At 38.3% G+C, this 22,914-nt stretch overlaps 1 protein-coding gene across 2 annotated transcripts; it reads left to right on the top strand.

Moving 5' to 3' along the window:
* The first annotated feature begins 508 nt into the window (after positions 1–508).
* Positions 509–22,183, top strand: snx19a (sorting nexin 19a). Of its 2 annotated transcripts, none has more exons than XM_034178596.1 (12): positions 509–577; positions 5,183–6,693; positions 11,809–11,947; positions 12,033–12,133; positions 12,234–12,353; positions 16,262–16,380; positions 19,989–20,076; positions 20,163–20,316; positions 20,530–20,653; positions 20,795–20,979; positions 21,080–21,167; positions 21,716–22,183. In XM_034178596.1, the coding sequence occupies exons 2-12, from the start codon at positions 5,209–5,211 to the stop codon at positions 21,837–21,839; spliced, it is 2,727 nt and encodes a 908-aa protein (XP_034034487.1). In that variant the 5' UTR covers positions 509–577; positions 5,183–5,208; the 3' UTR covers positions 21,840–22,183. The 2 variants fall into 2 exon arrangements, with proteins under 2 accessions (XP_034034487.1, XP_034034486.1); XM_034178595.1 differs by having other exon boundaries at positions 519–577; positions 5,174–6,693.
* The last annotated feature ends 731 nt before the right edge of the window (positions 22,184–22,914 follow it).

The raw sequence follows: 22,914 nt of genomic DNA, 5'->3' as shown, positions 1-22,914 counted from the left end.
ACTGTTTGTCACTCATTAAGTCCATGCCTCAGAGACTGCAAGCTGTTATAAAAGCAAGAGGTGGTGCAACAAAATACTAGCGATGTGTTGGAGCGTTCTTTTGTTTTTCATGATTCCATAATTTTTTCCTCAGAATTGAGTGATTCCATATTTTTTTCCCTCTGCTTGGTCTAAAAAAGTAACCGTTACTGACTGCCACAATTTTTTTCCTGATTTCTTATAGTGTTTCTTAAAGCCAGAAAGTTGCCATTTGAAATGACTTTAGTTTTGTGTCATGTCTGTGATCTGCTTTTTTTCTACAAAATTAAACAACTGAATGAACATCCTCCGAGGCCGGTGATTCCATAAATTTTGCCAGGGATTGTAGTTTCTGGATGCACCATGTGCGTGTGTACCTGTGTGTGTTTCTAAAAGATATATGTAGCATTCACTCACTCACTCACTCATCCATCCTCCGTAAGGGTCATGTGGTGTGTTGAATGGCAGGCTTACATTGCTAATCTGTGTGGGAGGATTAATCAGAGCAGTGTCCTGGTGGAGGAGGTGTTTGTGCTTTAACGCTGCTGTAACCTGTCAGGTAGTGTTTCTTTTATCTTTTATTCTGTCTACAACACAGTGATATCATGAATGTTACTATTATTATGTGGCTTCTTGCACTCTGTATGCCTAACCAGACATTAGAGATTAATTCTATATCCATATGTGTATTTACTATACTTAGTTCACACAGCAGTTATTTGTTATTTTTGATCGGACATGTCCACTATAACTTTGATACCCTGAGGGGTAACAGGTGTCACATTTCCACTGGACATCATCAGATGGTCATACAGCAAATAGTTCACTCAGAGTTTTGGGTTTCTGTTCAGGCTGAAGTATTGGATCTGTTGAAGAGTGTCAGCAGTAAATCAGAGGTTATATTTCTGAAAAAGTTAGTCATTAAACCTTTCAAACTGCTGTTTGGCATGAGTCTGAATAACATACATACATACATATATATATATATATATATATATATATATATATATATATATATATATATATATATATATATATATATTTATATGAGGTCTGTTAGAAAAGTATCCGACCTTTTTATTTTTTGCAAAAACCTGATGGATTTGAATCACGTGTGCTTGCATGAGCAAACCTTGAACCTTCGTGCGCATGCGTGAACTTTTTCACGGCTGTCGATTGTGACATTTCCTGGTAAACAGCCTTTGTGTGGGACGTATGCAGTGCACTCAGAGGATTTTCATTTCAAGGAAAAAGACGGAACGACTGGAGCAGCGCCGCATCAAATTTTGCCAGAAACTGGGCGACAGCCAGGTGGAAACCATTCAGATGATTCAGACGGATTTCAGTGACGATCCTATGGGCATCGCACAGATTAAGGAGCGGTACAACCGGTTTAAAGACATCCGCACAATGGTGGAGAGCGAGCCGCGCTCCGGTCAGCCATCAACACGCTGAAATGACCAGATCATTCCAAAGTGAATGCTGTGGGGAAGCGGGACCGTCGTGTGACTTATCCGAGAAATTGCGGAAGAGGTGGACATCAGCACTTTTTCGGTACATTCCACTGTAGAAGACAGAAGATTTGTCCATAAAAAGAGTGGCTATGAAATTCATGCTGCTTCTGACGGCGGAGCAAAAGCACCTCCATGTTGAAGTCTTACAGGACATGCTGTGACATGCCCACCTCTTCCACAATTTCTCGGATAGTCACACCGTCTGAATCATCCGAATGGTTTCCACCTGGCTGTCGACCAGTTTCTGGCTAAATTTGATGCGGTGCTGCTCCAGTCGTTCCGTCTTTTTCCTTGAAATGAAAATCCGCCGAGCGCACTGCACACGTCCTCACACCAGAAAATGATGCAATCGACAGGTGTGAAAAAGTTCAAGCATGCGCACGAAGGTTCAAGGTTGGCTCATGCAAGCACACGTGATTCAAATCCATCAGGTTTTTGCAAAAAATAAAGAGGTTGGATACTTTTCTAACAGACCTCGTATATGTGTGTGTGTGTTCATTTAAAAAAAAAAAGATTTGTCCATCCACATAAACACACTGACAGAGTTCAGAATGAGGATTCAAATGAGTCATTTCTCACCCAGTGTGGTGCTAATGGAATTATTAAAATGTATGGTGGTCAATGGGGGCAACAACACTTCCAAATTAAGTCAACACCAGAAAAGGCAGAAAACTTACAAATACAGAAGTTTCAGCTTTAACTGAATAACAAATATTTGCATCAAAAATATCTTTCAAACTGAAAACAAATTGCACATGCAACAATTTAATTTAATAATTTGTCTGTTGCAAATTCACACAATGCATCCAATCCCAGAAATGCTTTGCAAAGCTTCTCAATACAAAGTGTACAAACAGCTGTTTCTCCCTAAGTTCTGTCAAACACATGGGGTGTGCAGCCACTGCATTCTGAGTGCCGGTCCCAAGCCCAGATAAATGAGGAGGGTGCAAGGAGGCAGGGTATTAACCATAAATGTTGTCAAATCTCAGCCACATGGGGTGTGCAGCCGGTACACACTGAGTGCTGATACCAAAAGAGTACCATACCATACCAACTTTGTTTATAAAGCACTTTAACACAGCCACAGCTGACACAAAGTGCTGTACAATAAAACATCCATAAAAACACATTTAAATAAATAAATAAGAAGCACAATTTTAAAACTAAGTCTTACTGGGGCCGAAACCCAAGGAAAGAAATAGGTTTTTAAACAAACTTTAAAACTGGGCAGTGAAGGGGCCTCTCTCACAGACAAGAGCAAGCTGTTCCATAATTTAGGAGCAGCAATAGAGAAGGCCCTGTCCCCTCTGAGCTTCCTTCTGGATCTCGGTACTTCCAGGAGCAGCTGGTCACTTGACCTAAGTGACGACATGGTACATAAGGATGAAGACGCTCAGAGAGGTATAGTGCAACAGTGTGACGACATGGTACATAAGGATGAAGACGCTCAGAGAGGTATAGTGCAGCAGATAAGTGAAACAATCATGCAAATGGTGATAAAAGCATGAAATTCGACAGAAATACTCCTTAGACACTCCTCTTTTGAAAAAAAATGATTGGCCACTTGACTTTTCAATCGGTGGTCAGGTAGGGGTCAATTGAAGAATTACACAGAGGTCAAAATTAAAAGATGCTCCAATCATATTGAAAAATATTCCACATTATTTGCCTGATCATAAAGATTCCAAAAAGATATAGTTTGGACTATCTGTGAATGAATTGTATGGAGTTATGGGATGAAACCAGCAAGAATGGTGACAAAGGTCAGTGTCATTTTGTACAGGTGTCAAAAGTTAAAGTTGCTCCAATTTTGGTAAAAAGTGATGCAGATTATTGGTTGAGCTAATAGGATTAATAAATGGAATAGTGTTGACTGTTAAATGCTTGGTCTCCAAAGTAAAGGTCAAACAAAGTCTATGTCTATTGGATTCTATGACATGTGACATATGTCACCCTGTAATGTGATAAGTAAGGATGATACATGATCCAAACTATTCCTTTTTAAAACCGTGTTAACTCAACTAGCAATTTGCAGGATTCCCCTCTAAATATTCTCTTATCCACTGCACTAGTAAGGTGGGGCAACAATATGAAGATATTTAAAAACGAATATAAGAATTTTAAAATGTACCGTAAAACATACAGGCAGCCAATACAGGAGATATATGAACTCGGTTTCCAGTTCCTCTCAAAAGCCAAGCAGCAGCATTTTGAACCAACTGCAGATGCAGCAATAATGACTGATTGACTCCCACATAAAGTGCATTACAGTAATCTATCTGAGATGAAATAAAAGCATGGATCACTGTTTCAAAGTGCTGTCTAGACAAGAAAGATTTCACAGTTGCTAACCGGCGTAGATGATAAAAACCGGACTTATGCCTCGGGTTGTGTCAGGAAGGGAATCCGGCATAAAAAAGTCACCATATTAATGCAGGTCACAAATTGAATTTCCAGATGGATTGACTCCTGTTGCCCAAAATGTTGCCACCAGGAATTGGACTACTGCTGGCAAAGAAGAAGAACAGGAGGAGAATGTGTCAAGTGACAGGGGAGAGGAGGAAAGCTAGAAGGGTAGAAGTGCGAGTCAGACTTTGAATGTTGGCAATATGACTGGTAAAAGGAGAGAGTTGGCAGATATGATGGAGATTAGAAAAGTAGACATACCACGTGTGCAAGAGACCAAGTGGAAGATTAGTAAGGCCAGGAGCATAGGCGGTAGGATCAAGTTGTTGTATCATGATGTGGATGTGGCCCCATCGACAACTGTAAAAATGCAACAATATTATATATGGGTGATTCTTTAACTACGGGCACTATTGGCCTTGTAAATGTAATTTCCACCACACCATTGCCTTACAATATAAAGCACCTTGGGGCAACTGTTTGTTGTGATTTGGCGCTATATACATGTGCTCTGATGTCACTGTTTATCTCCATAGAAACTACCCAAACAATCTTTCATACAAACTGTTTAAAGGGACATTAGTGTTGTGGTGGAAATTACGGCAATAGTGTGGGACAACTACATTTTGTTTAAAAAAATCACAACAGTTGTATGACATTGAATACCCCAATTATGTTTTGCTTATTTTACTGATATTTTATTCAGAGATATTTTAAAACATTAGAAAAAACGTTTCTTTACCATTAATTTTTATCATTGAAGATCAAAAGTCTGGGTGTGGGACAAGCACAAAACGGCAATATTTGCATATAATGATGCTGAAAAAAGGTGAAAAAGTCATCATAGACTACTAGAACAAATTTCTTAACACACTTTCATTGTAAAGATAACTATAAAAGTGTGAAATTTCCCATTTTTACTGTTTTTCATACAATATGATCAAAGGACATAAGTGCCCGTAGTCTAAGAATCACCTAAATATAAAAAAGTAATAGAAACATATTAATAAAAGATTTTAAATATTACAAAGGAACAACTGAGAACATTTCTCCAGTACATATTGAAGATATAACAGGTTATTTGCCTTTTTAGATGTATAAGAAGGGTTGATACATAATATTAACATTAAAATTAATGCGGGTGAAATAGTTTGAAAAATACATATGATTGTAGTTGTCGACCTTTCTCATATTATTTCATATTTCCACGTCATTGTTACTGTCTTTTTTACTAGTTTTTACAGGACACATATCTGACCTGTTGATCACGATGCCCTCCTCAAAGATCTCCAAACTCTGGGCTCTGTCAGACATTTTTGGCCTGCAACGACTGTTAGGAGTTGGAGCTGTGGTAGCGTGGCTCATCCTCTTCCATCTTCTTGTGAACGTTTGGCTCCTCTGCATCTTCACCAGTCTCTTGGTGGTTCTGGGTGGCTGGCTCGGGTGCCGTGCTCTACTGGATGCGAACAGCCTTCTCCATCTCGAGCATTTTTTGCCTCTTGGTAAACATAATCCTCCACTCTATTGTCCTGAACATGAACAGAGGTTGAACCATGAGCTCCACAGTATAGTCCACAAAGCAATGAGAGACTTTGTCTCCTCATGGTCTCGGACTCTACTGCCAGGGGAGGAAGGAGAGTTTGAGCAAACAGTGCGTGATTCGATGCTGGAGGTGGTAATGGAACTAAAACAACGTGCACGTAAACTGGACAGAAAGGTGCTGGTTCAAAGGCTTCTGGAGCTTTATGGTTGTCACCTGCAGAGCTACATGACCGCAAAGCAGATGTGTTTGGATGCAGCAGGGACACAAATAGATAGCTTTAGTCTATGGCAGTGCTACAGTGACGTAGATGTTCCTCACCCTGCCGTGAGGAGCACAGCTGCAGAGCTTACATATGCCAGTACTCTAGTGAACCTTATCTTACATGTGCTTGTTCCATACCCTCAAATGGAAACCAGGACTGGAAGTTACATGGTAACTGAACTCATCACTTATAATGTGCTATTGCCGCTCATAAGTAGGGTATCAGATCCAGATTTGCTCAACCAGACCATTGTAGAAATATTCACCAGGTCCAGAGAACCACAGCAAATCAACATGGACAAGTTCTCTGAAGATAATCTGAACGGATCTCAGATCCACAACGAGTCCTGGACTACCTGCAATTCACTTTCCTCTTCTGATCAAGCAGATGTCACCAGTGAAAGTTCTTTAGATCTTGATGGCATGCACAGCCAGGAGTCCTTGCAGAGCAGCACTGTTAGCCTGACATCTGATGGAAAGGTAGAGCGCTGCAGTGCAGGTCTGCTCATCCCGTGTAGAATGACCTGCTGTTATGGAAAATCAGGCCATTGTTCCAATGCATTAGAGTCTAAAACAGCTTCATCAGACTCTCTAATTCAGTCAGACTCAGAAGATGACTTGTCAGGAAGCTTATGTGATTGTGGCCCTCCAACCAACATATGTACCATGAGCGCTTTAAAGGATGATGAGGGCTTGGGCTGCTTTGGTCCTTTGAAAACTCTTGGTCCGAAGGTGGTGGTGCCGATGGAGTCACAGTGGCCAACAGAAATGGCCCATGAACAATCACCAGCTTGTCGTCCAAGACGGTTTCATCTGACCTCTTACAATTTTAATAATACAGCAAACCCAGTTGCACCTGCAAACATACAGAATATCCAGATTGCTGGAAATGCCACTGCTGTGGAGCAGCGGGGCTCTGGAACGCATGCCTATACGCTGTACATCATAAAGGTAATACCTCCTTAGTCATTCCTATTGCTAGCAAACCAACAGCTAAAAAACACACAGGCTGAACCTACTGTATCTGTTCCATGAAACAGCAAAGATCTAACATCTACAGTAATGTGGAAATGTTTTAGGCACACTTAATGCAAGGTAAAAGCATTAAAAATTATGAACACCTGATAAATATTCAGAAATAAATTAAATGTGTGAATTTCAACTTTAATGATCATCAATATTAAAATTCAGTTCTAATTATGTGTGATCTTTCAGTATATAAGTCTCACCAGAGTATAAGTTGCAGGACCTCAAAAACTATTTTAAGAAAAGCATGACAAAGTATGAGTAACTGCGTTTTACAATCATTTTAATATTGCATGAACATTTGCAGCTGTGTTTGAGTGGTATTCTACTGGCCAGTAAACGTACAAAGAAACCATTATTATTATTAGTAGTAGTAGTAGTATTTTATTATTATTATTATTATTATTAATAATAATAATAATAATAATAATAATAATAATAATATTATTATTATTATTATTATTATGGAATAAAAATATACAGCGGGTAAAATAAGTATTGAACAAGTCACACTTATTCTCAGTCAATGTATTTCTAAAGATGCTATTGACAGCAGCACAGTGGATTAGTGGTTAGCACTGCTGCCTCACAGTAAGAAGATTGCTGGATTGATTCCCACCTGTGGCCTTTCTATGTGGAGTTTGCACGTTGTCCCCATGTTTACGTGGGTTCTCTCTGGGTGCTCCAGCTTCCTCCCACATCCAAAGACATGCAGGTTCGGTGGATTGGAAATGTTAAATTATCCGTACGTGTGCGTTCGGGTGTGAATATATTTGTCTGTCTATATGTGGCCCTGTGACAGACAAAATTATTGAACACCTGAAGAAAGAGAAGTGCAGAAAGGCATGGAAAGCCAAGACACAAGCTGAAATCTATCAGTAATTTGAAAACAATCCTGCTCCTTGGCAGCGCAAATGAATATCAGCTGGTTCAGTCCCAACTGATGGCCTATAAAAAGGTGTCTCATTACCAAGGTGTCACACAAGAAACATCTCATCATGGGTAAAAGCAAAGAGCTCTCTTAAGATCATGGCAACCTTGTGGTTGCAAAATATACTTATGGTATTGGTTACAGAAGGATTTGTAAACTGCTGAATGCTCCAGTGAGCACCGTTGGGGCCAATATCTGAAAGTGGAAAGAACATCAATTCACCATAAACCAGCCATGACCAGGTGCTACTCACAAGATTTCTGACAGAGGAGTGGAAAGAATTATCAGAAGAGTTGTCCAAGAGCCAAGGACCACTTGTGGAGAACTTCAGAAAGAGCTGGAATTTGCAGGTACAATTGTTTCAAAGTAAACAATAAGTAATGCACTCATCCACCATGGTCTATATGCACACTCACCACACAAGACTTGAAAAAGCACGCTGAAGCTTTTTTAAAGTTTGCTGCACAACATTTAGACAAGCCTATGAAATACTAGGAGAATATAGTCTAGTCAGATGAGACCAAAATTGAACTCTTTGGATGCCATAATTAGGGATGAGCGAGTACACCACTATCTGTATCTGTATCTGTTCAACCATCTAAATTATCAGTATCCGTATCTGTAATCATAGTGGGCAGGGCCTAAACCAGAAGTGGGCGTGGTTTAACCCAAAATGGCTAGGGCTTAAATCAGTACATTATTTTAAGTCTGAAATTGATATGGATTGATCAGAAGTTGCTATATTTATTGTTTATTTGAAAACTTTACAGAACAGCCTCAAAATTGAGATTCAAATCAATGTTTTTGATCACAAAAGTAAGAGAACTATTTACAGAACAAGTTTTTTATAAACTCAGAATATGAATATTCTTAAGTGTATGAATGAGTAACAGAACAGCCTCAGAATTGACATTCAATGTAGTAGGAAATTATGAACCAAGTATGCATGAACAAGAGTTGTCATACTCAACACAACTTTCTTTTTTAAATTTTATGATCAAACTGTGATTTTTTTTTTCAATTAGTTATTTTTATTTTTATGAACTGCAGTGAGAAAGTGTCAGATACTGCATGCAGCCATATACAATAAAAATATTAATATAGGCTACTTTGTGTGTTCAGCTATATGTGTGCATGTCTGTCTGTGTGTGCGTGTGTGACTGAGTGACTCTATGAGAGAGAGAGGTTGTTCGACTGACCAATTTATTTTTATGAATAGCAGTGATAAAGTGTCAGATAGTGCATGCAGCCATATTCAATAAAAATATTAATATAAGCTACTTTGAGTGTTCAGCTACATGTGTGTAAGTGGTCTGTAAGACTGTTTATTTTTTAATGATCTGTGTGAACTTGGTGATTCATGCAAACATCCAGTGATAGCAAACAAGGAAATAATGTGTCAGCCTTGTTCACTGTATTCTTCTCAAAAGCACCGCGTTCAGTAGGAGCAAAGTTTTCCAGCTGACTTTATATCACCAAACTAAACGAAGAGCAAACAAACGGTAAATAAATAAATAAATAAATAAACCCGACCATACTGGAGGTAGTGACCAATGCGACAGGAGCTGTTTTCAGCTCTGTCTTGTCAAAAGCACTGCGTACGATACAAAACAACTTCACCGAGTAATTTTAAATATCAGACAAACTGAAAAAGAGGCGAGCTGAAGAAAACTTAGAGTAGTGACAGAGCAACGTGAGGCAGAATCCAGCCAAGCACAGAGAGAGATCCTGTGTGTGTGTGTGTGTGTGTGTGTGCGTGCGTGCGTGTGTGTGTGTGAGAGAGAGAGAGAAGCTGCAGAGAGACGTGTCTGTGTAGGGAGGGTTGGAGGGGTGGGCACTGTGTGTGAGACTGGCCAATCACAGAGCGTGAAGACAGTCAGTTAGCCAATGAGAATTTTCCTTCAGCACGAGCACAGATATTGATGAGTTTTATTTGGATCATGCTCGACAAAAATGCTTCATCCGTACCGGATTCTCATCTGAAATGAGTATCCGGCTCAACCCTAGCCATAATACACATTAGGGTGGTCCTTATTTTACAAAGTTTTGAAATTTAATACTCTGACCCCCTGAATAGGTTCCAATTGAGAACAAAAATGTGTCAAGTTTTGTTACGTTGTATAATTCATTTTTAGAGGTAGCTCAAAAGCATTGAATTTTAATGATTTTCTGCTATATAATGCCATACAAACTAAAGCTTAACGGTGTCCCAACCTATCCTAAACATCAAAAGTCCTGATGAATCCTCCTGGTACTGACTTAGAAATTCAAGATTGTCTCCACAGGTGATTTTCAAGTTTTAGTTAGGATAGCGTTGTATAACATGAAATGCTTTTGAGCTACCTCTAAAAATTTATTTATACAGACAAAATTTTACACAGCATGCTTTCTCATCAATTGGAACCTATTCAGCGGACCAGAATATTAAATTTCAAAACTTTGCAAAATAAGGACCACCCTAACACACACCATGTTTGGAGGTCTCATGGCACTGCACATCACCCCAAAAACACCATACCAACAGTAAAATTTGGAGGTGAGAACATCATGATGTGGTACTGTTTTTCAGCATATGACACTGGCAAACTTCATATGATTGAAGGAAGGATAAATGGAAAAATGTACTGAGACATGTTGGATAAAGAAAATCTGCTACCATCTACCAGGATGATGAAGATGAAACGAGGGTGGACATTTCAACAAAACAATGATCCCTAACACACAGCCAAGGAAACTCTCACTTGGTTTCAGAGAATGAAAATAAAGCTGCTAGAATGCCCCAGCCAATCACCTGACTTGAATCCAATAGAAAATCTATGGAAGGCCATCGTTCATATAAGAGGTTCATGGAACCTTCAAGATTTGAAGACTGATTTGCGTGAAAGAATGGGCCAAGATTATCCCTGAGTAATGCATGTGACTAGTTGTTTTTTCCATACAGGAGGTGTCTTGAAGCTGTCATTACCAAGAAAGGCTTTGGATGAAGTATAAAATTTCAATAAATGTGTTCAATACTTTTTCCCTGTGTCAACTGATTTTATTACACATTAACTTAATTTTTTGACTTATTTGCTTTGGTTTCTTTGCATATGGATTACTTGGGTTGTTACTGCCATGTGGTTAAAATTTCTGTGACGTGTTCAATATTTATTTAACCCACTGTAGCTCACATGTTTACAGAATCACATTACATTCACTGGATAAAAAACAAAATTAGACTGGTGATCTCATAATTACGAGAAAATATCTCAGAATAACAAGATCAGGATCTTGTAAATATGAGGAAAGATCTCATAATTACAAGCAGATCTCATAATTACAGCATAATTACAAAAAGATCTCGTAATTATGAGCAGGTGTCTATGTTATATATATATATATATATATATATATATATATATATATATATATATATATATATATATATATATATATATCTTCCGTACTTCCAGTCCCTCAGTAAAGAAGCGGGCTAAGGTTAGCTGATGATAACACACTGTAATCATACACAAAGTGTGTATTTTCCCCTAAGGTGCTCCTGGATGAATGTCCATGGAAGAGCACAGGGCGTCTCACCAAAATGAGATGTGTCTCGCCCACCTCCAGACTTTTGTCATAATATCAGTATCAGGAAAGGTAATTTTAATAATTTATTATGAAACTCTGCATTTTGAATGCAGTACATATTTTATCATCAAAGTTTGGATTATTTCTGAAATTATTCACATAACTTTGTGGTTGGCACTGTCACCTCACAGTGAGAAGGTCCCAAGTTTGCTTCCGACCTGGTCCTTTTAGTGTGTTGTTTGCATGTTCTTGTATCTACATGGCTTTCTTCAAAGTGCTCTGGCTTCCTTTCACTTCTAAAGACATGTAATTCAGATGAACTATTGACTGTATGTTTGAGGAAGAGTGTGAATGTGTTTGTCTGTCTATATGTGTTGGCCCTGCTGTCCAGGATGTACCCCACCTAATCCACAATGATTACTGGGATAGGCTTCAGCAACCTGCAACCTTTAATTGGAACATTTTTATAGAATGAATGAATGAATGTCCATTATCTGCAATAACTGCCTATGATTGTAATGATTACACTATATACTTCACAGTTTGAGATGGCAGTTGGCTCTGGAAACTGTGATGCTCCACCACGTTTGGCCTCTCACACTGTTCATAGGAGATATAGCGAATTCCTCAACTTGCAAACTCGTTTAGAGGAGAAACCAGTAATCAAGAAATTAATAAAGAGTAAGAAGTTATCTTTTTTCTTTGATATACAACTTAAGTAAGCTCATTACCAAGACAGCCATTTTCTGAAAATGGTGTATTTCAGGTGTCAAAGGCCCAAAGAAACTTTTCCCTGATCTTCCATTTAGCAGTGCAGATAGCGAGAAGGTAGAAGCCCGTAAAACCCAACTGGATATTTTCCTTAAAGTAGGTCCTGAAATCACAGTTTCACTATGCAATTATTGATAAGAATTTGTGTTATCTTGTAGTTTGGTTGAATTCTTTTTCTTATTATTATTTTGTCTAGCAACTAAGCAGCATCCCTGAGACAGCTGCCAGTGAGGACATGCAGGAGTTCCTGGCTCTGAACTCAGGTGTTTGCACATATTTTGGAAGGAAGCCTTTTGTCAAGTCCAGAATTGATAAGGTAAGCAAGGATTCATGTGTAGATCTTGTAGCGATTGTGAACTGCAGAAGCTTTTTGAGGATTTCAAGGGGTAAAAAGCTACATAAATTTCATTTGAAACCCAAAATATATCATTTTAGGAAATACATTTTTATATACAAATAGTCCTTGCTTGGGATTGGATCAGTTGCCATAAGAACCACCCAGGAAGAACCAAGATAACATTAATGCAAACTTTATATCTGCCTGTCGGTTGCAAATGACGCAACCGACAGGCGTGAAAAAACTCACGCATGCGCATGAAGGTTCAAGCTTGGCTGATGCAAGTGCACATGATTCAAATCCATATAGTTTTTGCAAAAAATAAAAAGGCCGGATAGTTTTCTAACAGACCTTGTATTTAGCGGTATTAATATTCACGTTTACATTATGAATATGTACGTATATGTACGTTATGTATTAAAATAGCAGTATTTAATTTGGTGACCTTGTTTAACTCGCGAAATTCGCATAATAAATCCCACGTGAATATTTGCACCTTTACAGTATTTGCAACAGGAAGGAGAAGCTCCCTTTATTTCTCAGCTTATACATACAAACATGTTTTTACAAACCAGACAAGTGTAATTGTGTGTCTACATGGGTATTTACAAGCCTACTAATCTGTTTGATATCAGAGGAGGATAGGGACCAGGGAGCAAAAATTCTCAACCCCCATGGGAAAAGTTTATCTAGCAGTTTCCCCTTTCATCACTTAAGGGATTACTCTGGCAGAGGAAATTGAAATTTGAGGGTGTGTGATAATAGCTGTGTAACAGTTAGTGTTTGTTGCTTATTATCAATGAAAAGAAAATACATAAAGTTGATATCCAGATCAGAAAAAAATCAGCAGAATTCTCAGGGGGGGGGGGGGGTTCGGTTGAACCCCCTGAACCCCCTCTATATATGGGCATATATATATATATATAAAATGGTGGGCACACTTCCGATAATCCAATAACAGATAATTATCGAAGATAATGTTTTCATTATCGGATTATCTTTTTAGATAACTTTAAAAACCATTATTGGACTAATTATCTTCCGATAAATTGTCGTCCGATAACTTTTAGACCAATAACGTAGTAAACCAAGCTGAACAGCAGCAAACATTTTGAAAATTTAAAATCAGTTGAGACCTACCTGTTAAAATTTTCCTAAGAGATGTATAGTTCTACCCTCTGCAAACAGAAGAAAGCTGCTTTTAGGAGAACCCACTCTATCCTCTGCAGGCAAAGGAGAACTGGTCACAAAAAAAAAAAAAAAAAAAAAAAATCATTTTCTTAACACCATACTGATACACTGGCAATATCACCCAAGTCATCCAGAGGCATACATTTTTAACTTATGGTTCAAATTTTAACCAAACTAATTTTGGACAAGTTATTTAAAATTACTGTCATGTCTGAAGTTTTATAAAGTGAAAATATCAGATATATGTTTTAGTTTTAAAGTAATGTGCTAATTTTTAAGGTTTTGTGAGCACATGCTGTGCCCAGCAGTGCAGTATGGATAGGATAGGGTAATCTCAGTACATTCACGACAGGACAAATGCATCTCAGACACTCTGTTCAGGCTCCACGGACAGCAGCATTAAACTCTAGTGCCTAAAACGCTTGTGAATATATTCTCTGGGTTTATAGACATTATTGTATTTGCGTTTGTTAAATTCCACGCATCTTAAATGTAGCAGACACGGATTATCAGGAATTTTGTTTTGGCAAGTTTTCAAGGCCTCTACTGCCATCTACTGGCCAGTAGTGTTCATGGCAGTATTCGCCCTAAGTACTAAGCATCTGGGCACCAGTAGATGGCAGTGTTCTATTTATTTTGACCTAGGTTATATCATATGGTTATCAAATCAACTTTTTGGCTTTGCAAATGGATTTTATTTTATTTTTTTTACAAATTAAGTTTAAAAACAAAACAAAACAACAACAACAACAACAAAAACATTAGAAGACAGCTCTGCGGTGTTTGCACATGCACAGTGCACGTGGTTGGATGCTTGTAGCTCTTCAGCAGCAGGATACACTCACGACGGCCAACCAGAATAATATCAAACAGGTTTGATTTTCATTCGACCATACGATCGGCGATCAGGAGGTGGTCGTGAGATGTTGAACGCAGCTTGTTACTCCATGTACACTACACGATGCAGGATGCGCGATTAACCTGAAACTCGGTCCAAAAAATTCTCGCACAAATGAAAAATCATCTGAAAAAGGGCCAAAACTCGCACAGTGTAAAGCCAACATTTATGTGTCAAGACAATATTGAGTGCACGTTTTACAACATCATAAAACATGCGCACATCATAAAACATGTGCACGGCACTAATTAAACGTGCGCACATTCTCTCCATATGCAAAGCATTTTGTGATGACACTTCCAGGGCTCCATAAAAATGCCTGTTTTTACAAATAAAAAATGGAATATTTTACAAAAGCACTTTTATCTGTAAACACCAACACACGACACACGTCACATTAACGTGTTGGTTTACATAATGAATGACTGAACCAATCAGTGTTTAGCAGAGGCACTTTTACCCAGAATCCTTTGCGATCTGTCTGTGTTTGTTACAAAACCTCAGAATTAGTGCATTATTCAACATTAAAAGATATATGTTATATTTTAACTTTGTACAAATGACAGAATTGACATTAATGGAGTTATTCTATCAGTATTCACACAAAACCATAAGTCAGCATGCCTTTATTATTCAAGACCTCCGCCTGACCGGAGCATTGTGATTGGTAGAGAGCTGGCTTTGTGACTGCTCTTAGGGTGCTTCTGTGCTGTAGTCATGTAGCTTCCAGCAGGGGCAGCATGTTCAAACATAGAAGTACTGGCTCATTGTTTGGGTCTTTTGTAGCTTTTGATGCTTCCAAAAGTGATCGTGGTGTTAAAACTCAAATTCAGCTTGTTAGTAGTTGCAAATGTACCAGAGACAATACTGGAATTTATCGGTTATCTGTAACTTCCGATACATTTTTGGGTGGTTTATCGTTTTATCTTTATCTAAGATAACTTTTCAGTTATCTGATTATGTTATCAAAGTAAATTTTTTGGTTATCTGTGCCCACCACTGTATAAACACTCAACAAAAATATAAACGCAACACTTTTGGTTTTGCTCCCATTTTGTATGAGATGAACTCAAAGATCTAAAACTTTTTCCACATACACAATATCACCATTTCCCTCAAATATTGTTCACAAACCAGTCTAAATATGTGATAGTGAGCACTTCTCCTTTGCTGAGATAATCCATCCCACCTCACAGGTGTGCCATATCAAGATGCTGATTAGACACCATGATTAGTACACAAGTTAATAAGGGATGATAGCGTGAAGAGACAGCAGTATGTAAATGAGGATTTTGCACGTTAAAGGCCGTAAGCATAAAATGACATTGAATCAGTCACTTGCAGGTTATGTGCCTTGTGCTTCACTACGCATTAACACTGCCACATAAATGAGCAAGTTCACGCACTGGCCATTACAAAAAAAAAAAAACTTTTTATTTCAGACATTTAATTATAGTTCCATCATGATATTTTTGCAAACTGGTGAATACTTATACTGCATTCTAATGGTGGAATGCACACAGACAGCTGTGCATACAGTTCTCTGTGTATTCTACTGGCAGAATGAAGCATAATTATTCATAAATCATGCCCTATATATTGCTTAAGAGTAAACAAGGTTTTGGTTGCCAGAACAATCAATGTGATTGTGAAGAACATACTATATTTATTTAAAAATCACACTTCAATGTAATTTTGCTTGAAGAACAGATTTGGATTGTTGACTGAGGTACATTAAGGACATGCATACGACAAGTTAAAAAAGGGAAATTATTATTTTATGGCTTTATCATTAAAGATGGTGGAAAATGCTTTAGATACTTTGAAGACAGCATTCCCTCAGCCTGAGATCTTCAGTCCAACAGAGGACCTCGAAGGAGACACTGATGGAAGAACAATGGACAACAGAAAGTATAGGTGGGTATCAGGCATGATTTCAAATCAAAGGTTCAGATTTTATATTAGTATGAAGTAAGTTCTACATAGGCTGTGAGGCCCACATGATAATGTGGGCAAAATGTCTCACAGGATTTATACTCACTGTTTCATAACATTTAAGTTGAAGAACTATTATTTTTTTGGGGCTAAAAATCTTTAATGTAATTTTAATCATTGTTTATTGCAAAGGTTTCAAAATATTTACTTCATATACAAATTACATAGTAGCTCAATGTTTAGTTAAAAGACAAAATCATAATTTACATTTAGGCTGTTAGTGACCATCCAGTGATCCACCGGGATTACTTTGTGCACTTCCGTGAGCGGTTTCAAAGTATACACCATTTACAACAAACTAAGTACTTGTGAGTTCTCTGGTGTTTCCGACAAGTAACATTGCAACTTGACGCTTCCCAGTGTGCGCTTCAATGGAATGTAGCTGCTAACATTAAGAATGGAGGCACTGACTAATTCCAAAGTTGACATAAGTGTGATGTTGTGTTATGATGACTCGTTTTTAAGTGATCACTGTAAAACCCAATGAGTCAGTTGAACTCGAACCATTTGAGGAAACCGATTGCCTTCAACCATTTGAGTTTGCCAACTTATTAAATGAAATCATTTTCAAAAATTTAATTGTTAAAGTTTTATTACCTTAACAATTTACAGTTAATTAAACTTACATAAATCTAGTTTATGTTTTTCAATTAAAAGTGACAAATAAATTTCTACCTAAAAAAAATTGCATTGTATTTTGGATTAAATTTTTGGATGCATTCTTTGGTTTACTTGTTGACAGTAATCTGCATTCTAATATATATATATATATATATATATATATATATATATATATATATATATATATATATATATATAAGGACTACAACAGAATGAAAAATGATAAATGGCAGCCCATGACCAGAACTTGCAGTTTTTCATAATGGTAGAAACTCAGTTGAAATGAGTGAATGGAATGCACTGGAAATACATCACCAACAATTAAATGCCCCAAAATCCTAAATGCACTTAAAGGAACTGACAACAATTCATTTTTGAGTTAGTTTAATTAATGGAGATGAGTGACTATAACTTTTTTCAAAGTTTGAGTTACATTAACTTAATTACTGTATAAAATGGAGTGTTTGGTTTAACAGTGTAAATTTTGATGGAGGCACGGTAAAAGCTGCGGCTCTAAGAAGGTTTTTGTGCACCTGCACTGCCATGAGTCATAAACGCAGCCTGTCAATAACCATCTCTGTTCCAGGATCAGCTTTGTGAACAATTAATTGAGTATTCTTATCAATAAAATAAAATAAAAAAAAAACATCTGCTGCCTGGGGGAAAGCGAGTGTCTCGTCAGCTGCACAACGCGCGCACACACACACACACACACACACACACACACACACACACACACACACACACACACACACACACACACACACACACACACAGAGCAAGCTTCACAGCACACATACACAGCTCCAAATTTACACTCTCACAGTAAAAAAAAAAGGAAATATAGCCACAAAACACAAAAGGGGAACATGCCACATTGATCGTCATGATGTCAATTAATTTCCAAATGTAAACTTCACATGATCAAAGAAGCTGCCGGCTGCAGCTCTGCCTCTCTCTCGGTCGTGGCACATAAAATAACGTCCAAGAACTTCTGGAAATAATGTATTCTGACTTTTTCCAATGTAATAAATCCATCTCCGTGTCCATGCAGTCTGTTAAAAACAGTGTCAGATGTCCCACGTCCATGTCCACAGCTTCAGTAAACTAGCATCCACACAAACAGCACGTCAACACACTTTAAGCTCCAAAATCTGACTCTCTGAAAAAGTTAAGAGTTTCAGGGAGAAGCGTGTCGTCTGCTCTTTGCAAATATGAGCCATCACTTTCGAACAGCAGCTTAAATGCCTCGTTTTTGTACGGAGTAGGTTCATTTCCCTCTCTGTCAGTCACTGAGATGTTTCTGTTTTGCTAATTAGGATGTCACACACTGAAAAATGCTGAGAATTGCTGAGCGAGATGTCTTCCAGAAATGCACCTGCTAATGCTCAGAGTGAGAGAAATAAAATAAAATATATCAGGAATCAGTAATTATTAGCACATGTGTGCAGAAACACATGAGACATGTCCTTTAAGTAAAAGATATTTAAACAGCTACTAAGTGTTTAAATATTTAACAAAACATTTCACCAAACTTTTACAAAACATTTCACCAAACTTTTATTCCACATTTGTCTAAATCATTAGCAGAATTTATGTGCAGGTACAGCTAAATATTCAACTCAATATTTACTTAACTGTTTACTTAAATATTTAACTTAATAGTTAGGTATCAGGTAGGGCATGTGGTAAAACCTGTGCAAATCATCAAGCAGATCCACACCAGATCCACTGTGGCGAGCCAGAGCAAAAATGGGAGAAGCCACAAGAAATAATGTTGCTATTTATGTCAATATTTTACAGAAATATTTACTGGAATATTTAGCATGTAATTCAGTGTTTAACCAAATATTTTGACCCCATACCCGGTGCAAAGCAGTGCAGATCCCAGTGCCGGTGCCATTGCTAATTTCCGCCTGAGGCAGTTGTCATTTTCATGTGGTAACAATTCCACTTGCACTCCTGTGGGTGTGCTGGTGTAAATATGAGGTGTGGGCAGGCAGCTGGAGTGTTTATATCTTCCATCACCAAAAAGTGTTTGCACCATAATTAAAATAAGATATACAATAATTTTTCTTAAAAAGCCAAGTAGTTAACAATGACTTAGATGAGTACTAACTGATTTTATATAACAGCTGAGTGGATGTGATTGGTGGGTTGCATGTCACGTGACATGGATTATTCATACCATTTGCCATTGTTTCATTGACTGTGCAATAGTTTTTTTGTTGTTTTTTTTTTTTTGCATGCAATATTGGTGCTATATGAAATATGCTATTGCACACCCTGACCACTTCACACACTCACATTACTGGGGGCGGCATTTAGTTAAACATGACAGAGTTTGTTTTGCCTGTGGACGATGATTTGGAGAAGCTAATTGATGCTGCTAATTCTTCTAACACATGATGAGCTGTTAGGACGAAAAGCTGGACAAATTTGATGTGATTTTTCGCTAGACTGAGGAACTACACAAAGCCTCTTTTTTTTTTTGGAAGTAAACGAAGTCGGTGGATGGCATCACGGACTACATTGTCGCAATTTTGGACTCCAATTTAAAGTTTGTGTTGGACTGTTAAGCACCAGTGGAACACCAAAATGTAAGTCCCTTTTCTGTTGTTTATAAATTTATAAAATATCAAATGACAAGGATCTATTTTAGCCTCATATAAAACAAATAATGAATGGTTTTTTTTTTCATTTTTTCAATGGAACGAATATTTAATTAAGTGAAAGCACCTTGTGAAATATTCATACCATTGAACTCATAAACATTCATTATTTGTATAAAAGTCTGTTCAAACATGCAAGATGTTTGAAATGTCACACTTTGTTTTTTGTCTTGTTTTATGTTAAATTAATTAATGTTTTGCTTGTTATTTTTTCTACTCAAACTCTGACATGAGGAGGCTTGTGTTTCCAAGCAAAGTTTCACCATCTGTCAATGTACCTGACCTGCACCCTAAAGTCTCGTACTGCTTCAGTGAAGGAAGCACTGTAAGTCCTCAGCATGTGATGCACATTTTGTTAGAAACAAATAAAAATTTTCTTAACAAATGCAATCCTTTCCTATACTGGTTTAGATGCTGAATGGCATGTCACTCTCTGGCCTGGAGAGTTTTATCCGGGAGCAGGAAAGGCTTTTGTGTAGGTCAGGTGAGGAGACGGGAGCAGCCGTGCAGAGCAGAGAGCAGCCCAGCAACGACAAGAAAACTTCTGAAAAAACTCACGGCACAGGTTGACTTTTTGGAGACCTGTCCATATTTGCACCTTTATTTTAGTTGTGGGGAAGTCTGTGGAATAACACTGTGCAACCACTTGAGTGCAGCAAAACTCTTCTTTTATGGAAGCACATCCAGCATGTATTTGTACAATTGGTGTGTTTTGTGACCCTCCATCCTGTAAATGTGCTGTGTGGTCATGTGATCAATTGTGTGTTTTGTGCTGCAGACACAGCTGTGGCAGATGTTGCTTTAAACATCTTGTGCCTGCTGATGAAGGACCAGTTGACGTGGCTGTGCACTGAGAACATACAGAAAACAATCAGACTCCTCTTTGGCACCTTCATAGAGAGGTACAGTGGATCCCTGTGTCGCTTTCATGACTGTACATACAGCTGCACCATGTCAACCAGGTCTCAAACACTGTAGTTTGTCAGAAACTCAAGGTTTCTGATTGCCACAGTAAAGACCAAACTGACTGATTTGTGTTTTAGATGGTTGGATGTTAGAGCTGCCCACCTCACCAGCGCCCCCTGTTGGGTGATTTACCTACAAGTGATTCAAGAAGCTGTATGGCCTGGTGGTGTCCTGCCAGCTGAGCCACGGCCAGAGCGTAGTGCCATGCTAAAACAGGAAACCAAGGATCATTGTCTGGAATGTCTTATGCAGCTGCTTCCAGGTGTGTAGCATCTGGAAGATGGTTTGGTTTTAACGTGAGTTCAACATTTTAACTTGTATGGGTCTTGAAGGTGATTTGTTTTTGGTTTGTTTCCAAAAAGAGTTTGTCACTGACATGCTGGGCTCGGAGAAGTACCGGCTGAGCTTGGAAGTGATGCTTGACTCTATACAAGACCATCACATCAACAAGTGAGTCAACAACCAAGGACCATCAACTACTGTACCGCGATAGGTCAGCTGGTCTTACACGATCCAAGGAAAATAGATTAGGAATGATACAAGAAGCCGTGAACTGGCAAATCCTATTGTCATCTTTGGGTAAAATTTTGCACTGGATGACCCCTTTTGCCTAAATAGTAATGGCAACTGGCACCCAAAATATGATTTTACACTTACTGATCCCATGACATAATTAAAGGAGGACTAGCCTATGTAATTGTTATTTTATCTGGTAGAACATTCTAAAAACATGCATTTCCCACAAATCAGATCACTGTTGCTTTGGTGATCTCCCAAATTGGACTACCCTTATCCCAGGTTTAGTTAGACTGGGTCCAAAAGGCTTGGAGACATAATGGCAAATATTTGGACCTAGTCCGTACGGACAGACAGACAGACGTATAGTTCTCTAGACTGTGCCCCCCCAAAAAAGTACTTTGTTTCCATATTACTTTATGAATCATTTCAGTGTGTTTTCATAATTGTTGTATCATTCCTGATTGTGTGATTGGGTGCAGACATCTCCTGTACTGCATCTGTGACCTGCTTCTGGAGTTCCTGATACCTGAATCCTGTGATGAGGACTTCCAGAGGTCTCTGCTGCAAAGTGTGGCTAAAAATGAGGAGAACCTCCGCTTATGAACAGTACATGGTAACACTGATGTGGCAGCGTTGTAAGAATGGGGTGCAGTTATGTACAATGTTTTCATGATGATCTGCCAATAGATTTGACCAGAGGCTGAAGCTGCAGCATTACCTGATTCATCACCAGGATGCGTGTCTCCACCACTATGAATGACCTTACCTCCCACATGTTTTGTACTTTTGATTTTAAAGTAGGTTGAGAAATGTGCAAATAACATGCATCTAGGGGTCTTTTTGTCATCTTGCACTGCAGCATGCACATGTTAAATGCTGATTTTGCCAAAGTATCACTCAGTTTTATAATTATGGCTGTTCTTTTTGTTATTACCTACAGTCTCATTGAATGTCTTTTCTCACGTTTCACATTGGCCAAATACTTGCAGTAGCCATCAACAAGTTTCGGGAAAAAAACGAAGTAATCTGGTTGGATTTTTTCACCACTGTGAACTTGTAGTGTTCAATGAAATATGCTGGTTTTCTGGCATATGCTTGAGTTTGAACAGGTTAATGTTAGGACATTGGGAAGTGCATTCCAAAAGCCTAATGTTACCATGCTTTATCCACAAATAGCTTTGATAAGTATTTGGGATCAAATCCTGTTGAAATACCCAACTGTGTCCAAGACTATGAACCATCTGCTAGCTCATGGTTTGAGATTTTGCCGAAGACTTCTGAGGTCATCCTTCAGTATTCCAACGAGTTTGTGCAGCACACCAGTTCCAGTGGCAGCAAAACATTCCCCAGGATTATGGCACCACCGTCATAATTAAATACTGGTAAATCTCACTTTTACTCCTCCACAAACCAACCACTGGTCGTTGTGGGCACATGAGACAGTCTTTGCCTAATCTGAACATAATCTTTCCTCCAGAGGCTTTTTCTTTTTCTAGATGTGGTCAACTGCAAAAGTTGCATTAGGGAATAACTCTGTTGTGTCTGATGATTTGCGGATGGTAATGCTGGATTTTATGGTCGCAAATATTCAATTTGCAACCGTAATCCAGCATTAACATCTGCAAATCATCAGACATAAGGAGGTTATTCCTATTCTAATCCAGTTCCATCGTTTGCA

The sequence above is a fragment of the Thalassophryne amazonica genome, chromosome 9 (genome assembly GCF_902500255.1).
Source record: "Thalassophryne amazonica chromosome 9, fThaAma1.1, whole genome shotgun sequence".
Classification (NCBI taxonomy): domain Eukaryota; kingdom Metazoa; phylum Chordata; class Actinopteri; order Batrachoidiformes; family Batrachoididae; genus Thalassophryne; species Thalassophryne amazonica.
This window is presented reverse-complemented; position numbering and strand designations above follow the sequence as displayed.